The 14739-nt window shown below is 41.5% G+C and overlaps 1 protein-coding gene across 1 annotated transcript in view; it reads right to left on the bottom strand.

The window, feature by feature from the left end:
• ppm1lb (protein phosphatase, Mg2+/Mn2+ dependent, 1Lb) overlaps positions 1-14739 on the bottom strand; it is a 42874-nt gene that overhangs the window by 5443 nt on the left and 22692 nt on the right. Inside the window, exons 2-3 of the mRNA XM_027280428.1 lie at positions 8176-8392; positions 38-199 (exon numbers count right to left, since the gene is read on the bottom strand). Coding sequence (XP_027136229.1) covers positions 38-199; positions 8176-8392 — 379 coding nt within the window. The remainder of the gene's footprint in view (positions 1-37; positions 200-8175; positions 8393-14739) is intronic.

The raw sequence follows: 14739 nt of genomic DNA, 5'->3' as shown, positions 1-14739 counted from the left end.
AAAAGTCTGCCAGTCTGGACTGCAGCTGTTTTCTCACCGGCCTTCTTGATCCTCTTGCGTTCTTTGAGCTGGTAAGGTTTGTGGTCGTGTGACAGAGGGATGGCGTTGCCGTCTTTATCGCAAAGAACTCCGCGCGAGTCTCCGACGTTGGCCACCGTCAGCTCCTTATCAGACAGCAGGGCCACCAGACAGGTAGTACCTGAAACAGGGGGGGGGGGGGGCAAGATGGAGCAGGAGGAGGGTGGAGAGAAGAAGATGTTATGTTATGTTTTTTTTTTTTGGAAAATCCATTGAGAAACTCTTTATATAAAATGACAATAATACTGAATCCGGTACATCACATACCTGAGAAATCAAGATAATATTACGTTAGACTGACTTTAAAACAAAGTCAAACAGAGGTCTTTGACCAGATGATGGCGCTAGATTAAAAATTAGAGGATTATCAGATTTATTACATTTAATCCTGAATGTGTGTGCTGCTTATTTAATCAATGGCAGTCCATCCGATAGCTGCCGAGACAGTGAACTCTGTACATCTAATGATGTGGGATGAAAGTTGGGGTCTATCCTCGGGGGATCACGAATGTCTGTACAAAATCTCAGTGCAATCCATCAACTAACTCGTTGCGATATTTCAGTAGGGCTAAAGTGACTGACTGACATTGCCATCCACAAAGCCACAGTGCCAGTGTGGCTAAACAAAAACCACCGCTATCGCAATGAAACTGTGACGGTTGACAAATTCATATCACCCCACGGTTTATATTGTCATATCACCCAACCATAAATCATATCAACCTTAATTAAAAACTTATCTGGGGAGAAAAACATTTTTTAAAGATGCACAACTTCAGCAAAAACCCCAATACACTTCCAATCCACATACACACTTTCCCCTTGCACTAAAGTGAAACACATGAAGTTATGTGCAAACACTGCAAAAAACTCTTTGAAGAAACTTCTCTTCCTTGTACCACTTTCCAAAACGCTTTTCATTTCTTCTCCTCCTTCCTCTCTTTGTTTGGCTTCCCAGCCAGGCAGAACAGAGTCTGGACTCGGAGTCTGAAGCCTATTGTGTGAGATCCAAAGTCCTGTAGAGAAAGAACAGATCTGCCTGTTTGGCCATCTGCTCACACAGAGACAAGACAAAACTGAAGAGAGCGAAAGAGCAGAGAACAGAGGAAAGGAAATTTAAAAAAAACAAAAAAAAAACAGGGGAAAGTAGGGGGGGTCCTACTGGCCTGGACCACCCGGACAGAGAGAGAGGGGCTGGGATACAGGAAAATGGGACATACAGAGAAGAGACATTCTCATGAGGCGGAGGAAAGACTAAAAAAAACAAAGCTGGTTTAAATGCCATCGTAAGAATGTGGATGACCTACTAACTTTTGAGACTTCCCTTTAAAGTTCCACATCTTGGTGTGATGTTTACGTGGAGCTGAATGAAATAAATCTATCTCGCTCCATTCAGTTCACAGTAACACTGCTGACACAGTCGGCGTGCGAGGGAGGAGATGGAGGAGAGACAGGCAGCAGTGGACGCAGATGAAAGAAAGGAAGGAGTAAAAGTTGAGGAGGGTGGAGAGAAAAGAGATTACTTCTCACTGGGACAATGATGTTATTATTCCCATTTATAGCTGTGGGTGTGAAAAAAAGTAATAAACAGAACGTTGCAGGACAAAAAAAAAAAAGATGAATGCACTTAAGTGACTTACTAATTCTTTTACACAGTTTGTAAAAAAAATCCATCCATTGTATGCATCCCTAATCCTGCTGCTGCTGCACTGTGCCATGCTGTCCAGCTAATTATCCTTGTCTAGTTCCCATGGTGATAAAGATAATGGACTGGAGGTGCCTCGCTCGCACACCCTTCCCCAATTAGTCCAAGCCATGCCAAGCACACGTTCAGCGTTCCCTATTAAAATGGCACCACGGCCTGTGTGCAACCCAGCGCTCATGTTAATTATTGGCTTAGCTTAGCTCGGCACATCTTCAACACTCTGGTAAGATTAACGTCTCAGATCCAGTTACTTCAGTTCATATCATTGCACTGATTCACTCTCTTGGAGTTAGCAAAGACTCGGTGTTAGTCTGGAGTCTGTACAGGACAGTAAGTGTCCAAAACGGCACCAGAATACACACATGGATTCATGTTGTTACCCAACCCCGCTTGGCATTTAGGTGAAACATGTGAGGGCAGATCTGCCACCACCCGGCTCATCTTCAAAGTCTAAAGACAGTACCTGCCCATTAGTCCAACCACAACATCACATTTTTCCGCCCTCTAAGAGCTGCCGTCCTGTCTTACCTGCCCTCCTTGGACTTGCACTGTTAACATTTATAGCAATGCTATTTATAGCATTTTGCACTGCACAAAGCATTTTGAACTGCTTTATCAAGTCTGTGCAAACACACTGAATTTGCATACTATGTCATTTCTTTTCTATCTCAAGTAAGCGCCTTGGCCAGCCGCTGCCTCTTTGGGCTCCTGTGTACATTTGAACCGCTCAGTAATTCACTCTTATTGTTTCCTTGTTCCTTTTATCTCTTTTATGATGCCAAATAGAAGGGTAGGTAATTGTTTATCATGAACTAGTGGCATTCAGGTCTGGACAAAGCATATGGTGGCAGTTATGTCAACGTTGTGGGTCAGGAAGTGGCTCAAGAAACTACACCACCAGTTTAGCATTGTACTTCCTTTGACAATTACTGACTCACGATGGACAGAGATGGAAAGGATGTCTGTTTTTATTCCATGCATTCTTCTTCTTGTGTCTACGTTACCTGAAATCTAACCCCCGACCAACTCAGTCTCAGATTCTGGTGAGCCTCGAGCTGCTTGCCTGAGAAAAGGAGGTTTAGTAAACTCACTTCTTTCCAACTCCAACAGACTTTTTAAAAACTTGTAGCCTTCAGCCTGCATCGACGCTGACCTGAATGACATCACTTGCGGCAATTTATCAGCCTTCCTCTGGAGCCACAAAAGGAATAACAACTTTTTCTTCTTTTTTTTTTTTAACATATTCAGTAGCTCTCCTCAAGACCTGTAAATCAAGTTGTCCTTTAAGATAATCAATCTCCTTCGTCTTCACACAACCAAGTGAGTGCAGAAAAACAGTAAAAAAAAAGTTTTGTGCCTGGAGTTCTTACATACTTCAGCAATTTTATAAACACGAATATCTCATGCGGACAGTCAGAGCAACAACATCAAACTTCCAGAGACTTAAAACTTAAAACTTGAGACGATAGATAATTTATCACAGTGATAAACTTGCCATCTTAGCTATCTTACAGTCCTGCAGTGAGCAGTAACTGCTATAAAAAAAGCGAGTTCAGGAAACAGACAAATGGAAACTTAAAAGTCAGCTGCCAAAAACCACTTCTGTGATGAGCTGTGTTGTTATATAACAAGAGCTGTCACATCTCAGATGTCAGGGCACGTCAAACATATTCAGTCTTTATGTAATGTTTAGATCAACATTGTGTTCATATCCCTATCGTTTACATTTCCCAATGTGTTTTTACTGCACATTCATAAACCTTTAAACCTCTTAGAATATTTTGATCTTATTTCATTTTGCCTAATCAAACCCACGTTGTCCATTTGCTGGTCTACAGTCTTTCTGAGCCTTGCTCAGTGACAGTACAAAGAATGGATGTTAGGTTTCTCAAGAGTCGTTTCGAACCTCAGGTGAGTTACATAATTTTTTATTTTTTAAATCAGACTCAGTACAGTTGTCATGAACGGGGAAATTAGCTATAGAGACCAAAACTGTTTTTTTTTTTGTTTATTTCTGCTGTAAATTGGACATTTTAACATTGGGGCTTATGGAGACCGACTTGTTCTGGAGCCAGCCTCAAATGGACGTTTAAGGAACTGCAGTTTTTGACACTTCCACATCGGCTTCACTTCACAGACACAAAAGTTGCCGCATGGTCTTGCCAAAGGTTTGTAACTGTATCAATTGGTTTGGTTTGGTTCCACTACCTCCACTATTGCATGTAGGCCAAAGTCAAGGTCACTGTTTGATCATGTTGTCGTAGCTTCAGTGTGCATTTCCAAAGAGAATGAAGAAACCTTTTTCAGATCTGGTATCTACTGTCAAATTAATCAAATACATTTGGACTTTTTGGACGTTTGAAAGGGGGGAGTCGGTGTGGAGCTCGTTACTGTGATGTTTAACAAGAAAAGTCAGAGAAAGAGTTTGATAACATTCACTAGTGGAAGAAAAACATCCTGATAGCAGTGTGTAGCAGTGTGTCATTATTTGGTGCCACCACAGTTCAAATCTTGATGCACTGTGTGTGACAAACAAAGTGGAGTCTAAAGGAGGAAACGAGGCAGAGTTTGAACAAACTGCTGCAAACATTTACTTAAAGGGGAATGGAATGTAAAGCGCTATTTCTAAGTAATCAGACACCAAACAGACAGAGACAACAATCCAAATAAGTATTCACTGATCACTGGAGTCAGAGCAGAAAAAAATGACTCAGGATTATTTTTAGCTGAACGTTGATGCCATTGTTTTTAACTCCTGTAACAGAAGACAAATGCATGGCTCGGAAAAGCAGAAACAAAATGGAGCTCGAGGAGAAAGAGCCCGATGAATGTTTCTAACTAGGGAAGACGTTCTTACAGTGTTTTCTTGAAATACAATACGACACTCGGAGTAAGAATACTTTCTGCATTTACTGAGACAGAAATATTTCCGTCCTTCCTGCAGATATTTGATTTCTAAAATATTCTGCAGTCTCTGGCAGTTCAGCCTTTTGACAGTTTGACATTGAAATGTTGCCGTGTGTGTTCCTGTTCCTGTGTGTGTTACAAAGGCTCAGCCTTCACTGTTTTATGTCTACCTGTCTATAAAAACATGAAGCGCTTCATTATTCAGTGAATAAACACAGTACACCCTGTGTTTAATTCCTGCTCTTTCAGAAGACAGATGATAAGTCACAGAGTATCAGGTGCACAAGATGTTTTCGGTGCATATATTTCCATAAACTGATCTAAAACAAATGTCCTAATCTTAACTGTTCCTAACCCTACACTGCAGCTTGGTCTCTATATCGCCGCTTTCAATAATAACTACTGATTATCGTACTAATGCACTACTGGACACTTCTGTGTGCCTGCGTGGGTGCAACCATGCTGAGAGATGTGTCACACAGCTACATACTGTAAAGGTTAGTACTAACAGAATACCGCACTGTATTAAGGAGACTGTTTCCATAATAGACTCTAAGCTCCTAGCCATTCCATCAAAGACCCATCTCCCTTATCTTTCTTTCAAACGCTTTTGTTCCCTGATAAACAACAGAGGGATGAACGAGCAGGGGGATAAATCTGATACGCTCTTGTCCTGGGGACTCGGAGCTGAATTGAGAGTGTGTATCTCTATTCTCTCTCTCCCTTCCTTCTCTGCCAGCTTAATTTAAGCCCCGATTGCGACGGAAAGCAGGGAAGCTGCGCACCCTAAATGAAGTGATCGTTGAATCAGATACGGGGACAAGAATGCACAACAATTACCTGATCAGCAGACATTCCAGTACCCCCCTTCCCCCACCTGAGATGCTGACAAAAAGGCTGCAACAAATTCAATCCCTGATGTCGAAAGTTTGGACGAGACACCACAGGAGCTTTTTCCCCCACATTGTAATGGAGGTTTATCTATAACCTCAGTGCCAGCCCTTCTTGCTGTGCTGTCCAAATAACAGATGATAGAAACATAGAGGTCTAAGAGGAGGATATGGATAGATCTTTGGAGCCTGGATTCAACAGGTCACGTAACTTAAGAACAGAAATAGGCACAGGGATTTGCTTGGTGGCTGTTTTGAGAGCAACATAGATCAAAATGCTTTATCTGCAGTTGAGGAAGCAGTGAAAGACAACGAGGACGAGGATAAAAAAGGATGAAACTGTCGAGGGCGTGCGAGCGTAACAAAAGGTAATGCAGCTGCAGCATATCAACCCTTCCTGTACGGTAATAATCAGCTGTCGCCTGCAGACTGGAGAATGTAAATCTTCTCTTTAGCAATCAGTGTATCATATGACCCATCATTCTCTAGAGGACGTGAGGCCTTCTCAAAGCCCCTTACATACCAGTGACCCCCACAACAACTTTCACGTGAGTCACAAGTCAGCTGTCTGCACAGGTTTTCATTTAGGCTACACACTGTTCAGACTTGTAATCTAATTGTAAACTGCTGCATTCTCGTTACCCTCGCCTCACAAACTCCCGGGTATCACAGCTTGGTTAGTTTTGGCTATTATACTATATACTATAATAACAATGAACTCGACAAAATAACGGCTGATATCTGAGAACACAGTGACACCGCTGCAACAAGGCAAGAAGGACAAGTGAGCAAACGGGTTGTCTGAACTACTTAAAAAAAAAAAAAAAGTTTTATAAATTTACAGTTTAAGCTTAAGAGCAGGGCCTCTGGTGGCCTTAGGGGGGGTTAAGACGGCAAACATAAACCATCTCACCACCTGACCTTTGTGGCATCTGCCTGCCTTCATTCCATGTCAGTGCTCTGTCTAATAAAGCCATCAGGAGAACACACCTGAAACTCATTGCACTGAAAAACAGTGTGTGTGGAAACTAAGAGGTCAGTCTGTACACTGTAAACAGTCTGAAGGATGTTTACAATAAACAGTTTAGGTGATAATCTTATGAGGAGGTTTGGGTTATGTGGAGGTTTATTTGAAACCAGTATGATTGTCTGACCTCTAACGTTATTATCAGCTGGTTGTTTGGAATTTCCCTTTAGGCAACTAGACTGTATCACTCTGTCAAAAACCAAAACCGTTCACTGTGTCATCATTTCTCCTGTCCGCACTCTGGGAGTTAGTTTAATCAGGAGCACTGAGGAAAAGTGACCCTCCCGCGGGAACGCTGGATTCTTGAGTTTGCAGCATGTCACTGCAGTTAGCCCATGATGTAACCATCTTATAATCTGTGTTTCAACTCTATCCCCTGCATGTCTAATAATGCTTCTGCTGTAGGAAAGCCAGCGTTAACATACGGTCTTGGCCTCTTTCTTATGACCCGACCCCACATTTTGTCCCTGTAGATGGTAAATTAATAGAAGTTGATGAAAAAACACATGGAAGTCATTACTCTGTCGCGCCTCTGCCTCAATATCACTGCCTCTCTGTTGTCTACAAAACTATACATGTATTTTACCACAGCTGGAATGTAGAAAAAAGTTTAATATGATTATGAATAAAGCCTGTATGTCTCTGTTTAAAATAAATGTCCTGATATTAAATGTTCCTAACCTTTTATTCTTAAGACAGAACACAGCTACATTGTAGCCTGGTCTCTATCGCTGCTTTCAACAATAACCACTGATTATTAGACTAATGCACTACTGTAGACTTTTGTGTGCTTGTGTGGGTCCAAGTATCATTCTGCTGTGGGACTTTTTGTTCTTTTTTCCTCCTCTCCTCTAAAAAGGTTCATTTTAGTTTGTTCAGATCAGCCTTTTTTCATCACCCTTTGTGTCCATGTTCTCATTCTCACCCTTTCAACGTCCCGCTTTCTGTTCGACCCGTTCCCATCTTTCCCGTCCTTCCTTTGTCTCAGCACTTCTCTTTTGTTGTTCTCGTCTACTTTCTACTGTACAGCTCTCACGGGCGAAATGTCCTCCTTCCACGCATACTATGCATCCTTCCCTCTGACCCCTCTCCTACCTCTTTCCATCCATCACTCTCTCTTGCGTCACCCCTCCCTCCATGTGTCTCTCTAGAGATAATTACAACGAGCGTTGTGAAGATCAGCTTGTATTTAAACAGCTGAATAAGCAAGGCCTGAGGCTGCTGACAGTCGCTATTCAACAACAGTCAAGTGAAACGGTGGAGCAGGGAATGATAGTTTGAGTGCGTCATTACGGGGGGCATTTAAAAACGTCGCTCTTGACAAACTGGTGAGTTCTTATTGTGTCCCCAGTAATGAGCAACACTCCATCTGTATGTGGCCACTGCCCTCTATTGTGGGCACCCATTCAAGATGATATGCTGTATGCGCACATTCAGATCATTGCCAAGTAATTTCTAACCAGTGTAGCATCTAGACTGCAGGAAAACACACCCAAATGGTCATACATGAAAGAACGTGCATCATTTTTAATTATGTGTTTTGGTGTACAGCAAACACACACACACACCTGCTTCATTGTAAGTGGCGGAGAGCTTTTCCAGCATTTCTCTGTCCAACGACAGGATCTGCTGCTCCAGGATGGACGGATAGGACAGGCCTCCTCTCTCCTTCTTTTCATCTTTCTCCTTGTCTTTTTCTCTGTCTCGTTCTTTCTCCCTTTCATAGGTCAGTAGCTGCTGGCGGAGAGCCTCAGGCAGGTGGGCCTTGGCAAAGTCAGCAGCAGCCTGATAATGAAGAGCAGAGGGAGATGAGAAGTATTAGATGGCTTCAGGTAAAAAAAAATAAAAGATTTGCTCAAAAACAACAGAGGTGTTATCAAATATATTGTGTGTGTATTAATTCTTAGGATGGCGACTAGTACTGAATCAAGTTTCCATACAAAAATGTCAACATCACTACTTAGAGTTTCTTAATTTGCTGCTGTTATCTGGTTTATATTATTGTAACATGAATAGTTTTAGGTGTTTTTATATTTCTTATTAATTTTACAGACTAAATGATCAAGGTTGATCATCAATAAAAACGTTAGTTGTAATAGTAGCTAATAACGAGTTGGAGTCAGTGAATGTTTTGGCATTTTTGCTTAAAGAAAACGACTTAAATTATTTATTGAAATAGCTGCAGATGGATTTTCTGTTCATCAGTTATTCATATAAGGTCTTACAGAGGCGTAATGAAAACAATAATAAGACAATAGTCAGGTTAAAAACAGGCCTAAAAATCGATCATCTATACTACATATACAAACATGCACACACTGTATTTGGTAAGTGACATACACATTTCGCTACAGTGGCGGTAACCTGCTTGTCCTTTCCGCCATGCCGAAGATAAATCACAGATAAACAAAGGCAAAAAAAAAGAAAAAAAGAAAAGAAAGTGCATCGCCGATCAAACCCACACAGGCTCACACCCTGCTGTGGGATAGAGCTGAGCAAGAGAAACTGTATTCTCACCTCTATCCATTTTCTGCCTTTGAGGGTAACACTAACTGAACTCTTTTTTTTTTACCCACACTTTCCCCCTACTGTTTCAAAGCAAATAATGCCTCTCCCTTGGCTTGGTGCCAAACAAGGAAGACGAGCTGGTCCGAGGTCACAGAGTTCAAATGTCAGATAATATTCTGCTGACATGCTACTTCTAGATTCATACAGCTCATATTTCATACAGAGTTTTTAGTTGTAGAAAAACTATCAGGAATAATAAATAAAAATAGATTTAGAAACCAGAGTTAACCAGGTAAGACTACAGGAGAGGAAAAATAAGTTAGCAATATCCTGGCACCATAGTGCTTTGAGGTCATATGACCCAGAGTTGAACCTTATGTCTCAAGTGTGTCCCCATTTAGTTCTCTCTCCTATCTACACTTCTCTCTATCTCTCTCTATCTTCGTCTCAGCTCTGGGAAATTACTTTCAAGGACTCAGATAACCCCATCCTCTTCCGCTTCTTCTCTACACATGAAAACAACTCATCCACTCCTCTCTTGTTATATCTTGTCAGTGTTATTTAGGCTTTCCTCTGCAAGCTCACTCACTCTTCCCCTATCTTCTCCAATGAAACCCAAACACTCCCGCTTCTCTATTTTTCCCTATATCCTGTCCTTTCTGCTTCTATGGTGATGCTCGGTTGAAAATCATGGATCTGTCTTTTCTCTTGTCTGAAGACCGTCGTCGTTGACATACCTTACTCCTGCGGTTACCATGCAGGGAACAGGACTCGTAAACTGAGTTCAAAGGTCATAAATAGAACAAGAAGACTTTTGTCTGCTTGGGTTATACCGTGCCAATTACCCAGCAGTCTAATTGTGTGTCTGTCAGTCCTTCACAAAGCACTGGGGTCATGAAACCTTATTCCAGCTACATTCCTCCAAAGCATTAGACTGCACATGGACGTGTACTAATGTAAAATACATTTACTCAACCAAACATTTCATGATTGCAGCTTCACAAATATGAGGATTTGATCCATTTAATTATTTTAAAATGATAATTTATTGACAATTTTGAGGTTTGTACTATTGGTTGGACAAAACATGCATTGTGAAGGTGGCACTTCAAACTAAACAAGCGTTTAATCGAGAAAATAATGCTTTTATATTAATGTGTAAGTAATGCCAATTTAATGATACAATATATTATAGTATAACAGTCATAGGGGACACATTATACTCCTTCCAACATTGTTTGAGACTGTGTGGCTGCATGTGAGTCTTGGGAACAGTATGGGGAAGTGGAGGCTAAGTCTCGATTATCTGACAATCTAACCTGTTGGCTAACTAGATCAACACATCGAACACCTGGCTGCAGCATCTGCGCCCGGCTTAGAGGATGAAAGGAAGGAAGGGTGGATGAGGGAGGGATAGCGGGGGTTGGATGGGGGGTGAAGACTGTGGGAAAGAGGGATGAAGACAAGATGGCAAGGATCAAGCATAGTAATAAAGGAGGAAACAAAATGGAGGATGAGATTAGTTGGTGGGATAAAAGCACAACAGAGAGACGCAGGAAGAGGTGAGGGATGAAAGCTGGCGAGAGCTTCAAGCTCAAAGAGACGGAGGGGTCGAAGCAGAAACAGAGACACTTCCTGTCAGAAAGTTGGGAGACGTGGCTCAACCTTTAAGGTTCGCTTCACTTTATTACAAGATGAGGAACAGGGCAATATTCAGTCACCTTTAAGCTCCATTGGAAGGCAGGGAGAGGGAGCTAAATATACATTTAGCAACTAAATGCTCCACAATGCTCGCCAGCTACTTGGCAACTTTGTCTGTCTGCTGTATGGTGCTGTGCTTTAGCCAGTGTACGGCTATATAATTTATACAATTTAAGATAATAGTGAACGAGTAGAGTAAAATGGTTTTGTCTAACTCCAAAAGACAGACATATTCAGAGATATTCAATTTAAAAATTATACAAAAAAATGTGGGAGGAGAACCCGGGACAGACCCAGAACGCGCTGGAGAGACTACATAGCCCGTCTAGCCTGGGAACGCCTCGGGATCCCCCAGGATGAGCTGGAATGTGTTGTTGGGAAGAGGGACGTCTGGAACGCCCTGCTAAACCTGCTGCCACCCCGGATAAGTGGGAGAAAATGGATGGAAAAACATTTAGTGAAAGGAGGAACAAGCCAATGTTTGACTTGAAAATTGTCATTTTTTTCAGGATCAACCGACAATTTCTATAAACTATATTCCAAAACATATTTTTTGCAGTGCTGAAAATTATTACTATGAAATCCCAACACAGGCTCAGAGTGCAATCAGTCGTGGCTGTGCAAGAGCGTCACATTGGGCTCTCCTTCACACCAGACTTCACTTACACCATAAAGGCTTGTATGCACATATAGTGAGTACACAAACCCACACACATCTCAACAGGGCCACCTCCATGCTTTTCCCTGTTTGCATCATCTCCCGAAACACTCCCTCCTGACTGCTAACTGTGAGCCACTCAGACACACAGTCCGACAGAAATAGTCAGGCCTTTTTAAACACTTCCATCCATCATATCGCCGGGCCGGCAGAAACGAGGAGAGTCATCCGAGTTTTCCTTTAGAATCACCCTGAGGGAGTTTCATAACCGGCGCAGAAAAATCTCTTTCTGCGCTCTCTCTGACAGATCAAGGAGGCAGATGGAGAGAAGAAGAGCAAAAAAAAAAGAGGGGGAAACGGAGGGGGAGAGACTGAGGAGGAGTGCAAGAACCATTCATTAGCATCACTCAAGCACATCATTAAAGTGAGAGAAAAAGAGAGACAGTCCCTCCAGTTTAAAGACGGAGTTGGGGATAAGTGACAGAAAACCATCAAAGCAATGAAATACAGAGAAAGCTGTGGATACTAGAGAAGAAGGAGTCTGCAGAGAGAGCATTTCAAAATATTTCTCTTTGTTGGATTGATTTATAATTCACGGTTTAAATTATAATCACAAACGTGTGCAGACTACATCTGCAATGTTCTAATCCCAGTACAGTATGCAATGGCTATATATTGTTATGAGCTTAAGGCTACAGACAGGTATAATCTGTGTTCACTTTAAAGTAACCAAGATAATTATAATTATAAATATGATAATTAAAAGGTGGGGTTGCTCTGTGGAAACATGTATGTTCACTGCAGAGGTGTAGTATTTTTCTCCTCAGAATGACATTGCAGAGCTCAGTGTGTCCACATGACAGAGGAGAGCGTGGAGTCCTAATTTCATTATCTCACACCTCAGTGTTGTATGTGTCAAGGCTACACCAAGTATAGGTTGTGAGTGGGTTGTGTGCCTGTGCTGTCACTGCATCATAAATAGAAGCCCTCTCATTTCTACTTAAGAGGAATGTGAGTGCAGGCAGAGCAGGGTTAAGTGAACACACAGCACGCAATCATTATTTGAAAGGCTGAGATTAATCGTTAATTCTTGACCTTGGAAACGGCAAAAAAAACCCACTCCAAGGTACATTCAGTCGTGGTTTAGGCACTGTTAAATCAACAAATGTGGAAAGTTCTTAAAGTGCTAAGAATGTAAATATGAAAATGTAAATTTAAACATTTATAAACTGCGCACACTTCATTTAGCTCTCCTACAATCGGTGGGGACATTCTGCGCTGTAAAACATTATCTAAACATGACCTCAACAGTTAAGCACGACAGTTTAGTCTTGGCCTTGGAAAAAGTGGTTTTGCAATTTGATAAACAACAATGAAGCAAACCAAACTTGACGTTTTTTACATTTTTTAAAACACCACTCATCACCCTGGTTTAAAAATATTGATATATTCCTATAATGATCCCCAAACAAGTACAACTACACTGAAAATTAAAGATTAATTTTACTTGATTTCTTTAAATTGCAAAACTTAAAACTTTTTGAAACTCAAGGTCCACATTAAAGCTATCTTCATAGGTTAATTTGTTTCTTAACAAGTTTTGAAATCTTGTTTTTCTTATATTAAAGAAAAAGAAAGAAGAAAAACTAGCAAATTGAAAAAAGCATTTTTATCCAATTTAGTTGTTTTGGGACTGTGAGTAGAAATTACTGAGCCAAAGGCTCTGGCATATTTAAATTGATGTTTTTAAAAATATCAATATGTATTGTGTTAATAAAGAGACAAAAATCAATCAATAAATGTTAATTTTCATAATAGTAGTGGAGTAGTTATTTCACTTATTCTGTGTGGTTTTAAAATATTGACTTATTTCTAGAATAGTCCACAAACAATTACAACTACACTAAAACCAATTAGTACATCTGTTTCTTTTGTTTTTTAAAAAGGGACTGTAAAACCAATTATTGCGACTCAATAACGAGCTTTCTGTGTAGCTTGGAGCCAGACTGGAAGTGTTCGTATGGTCTTGAAACTATCCCCTTGCGCCCAACACACAGATTTTACCCAGGCATCCGAGAACTATTTCGCTCTCCCAGCCCTTAAATCTCACCCAAAGCCACAACAAACATTCTGTGCACAGATGGGCTCAACGATGGAGGGCAGGGAAGGGGTGACGGCGGTGGTGCTACTCTGAACTTCAAATCTGCCAATACACACACACACACACACACACACACACTTTAGCTCAAGAAACAGTAAAAAATAAACCACTCCGAGCAACATTCATATTCAAATACCAGTCATGTCTCAGAGAGAGCATGAAATACCCAACACTGTGCTGCGTGGCTGACAGTGGACAAAAATGACTTCTGTAAAGTGAATGAGGATTTCAGAAGCGAAAGGCAGAGCTATAAAAGTGGATCAGGACTGGAAAGTTGAATAGAAGTCCATTAAAAGTGGCAGGAAATGCTTCAGTGCCTTCAGCCTTCAGAGAGAGAGAGAGAGAGTTCGACATGAAATACTGCCTCTTGGCTACACAGAGTCGGTCCAACCTCTTTTTCTCCCTCTCTGACTGTGACAGAATGAGAGGTGTAAGGCTGGTACGATAAGAACATCTGGTAGCCATGGTTACAGCTGCCAAAGCCTCCGATTGGTTGAACATCTGTCCCACCTCACCAGACGTCTCATTCCAAGTCCCCTCAAACTTGCAGTAATACACAAAGACCTGCCCCCCCGAGGACAACAGACCGCGGGTTGTTGGCTCATTCAGTTGCCAATAAAGCAGATTTTACGGCAAAGGTGACCGTCTAGCTACTCCAAATCTACCTCTCTCACACACACACACTCACACACACTCACACTTCAACACACAAACAGAGACAGATCTTGCCCCTCTTTACTCATAAAGTGAAGGGAACTATTACGGATGTGATTCACATTCAGGCAGTGAACGGACTCGGAGCCATCAGTCTGACTCTCTGCTCACAATACACACAACTTAAGAGGAAGATCTCACCGTGTGTCCTTCCTGCGACAGCTGGGTCCATTAGAGGAGGTGAAAACCCATATTAAAGCTAAACAGTCTATTAGAAGGAGGCAGTCTGGTTGATCCATAACTTCCTATGGCCTATCCCTGTAGTAAGAGCGCCCTGTCAGTGTCCACAGCCTGAACGTTCACTCAATAACAGACTGATGTTTAGTTTATAGAAAAGAGGCTCAGTGATGCCGGAACATGATTCATATAAGCGCTGAAGTATGGAGGGAA

Source organism: Larimichthys crocea, chromosome VII (genome assembly GCF_000972845.2).
Source record: "Larimichthys crocea isolate SSNF chromosome VII, L_crocea_2.0, whole genome shotgun sequence".
NCBI lineage: Eukaryota > Metazoa > Chordata > Actinopteri > Sciaenidae > Larimichthys > Larimichthys crocea.
Note: the sequence above shows the minus strand (reverse complement) of the source record. Positions and strands in the feature narration are given on the sequence as shown.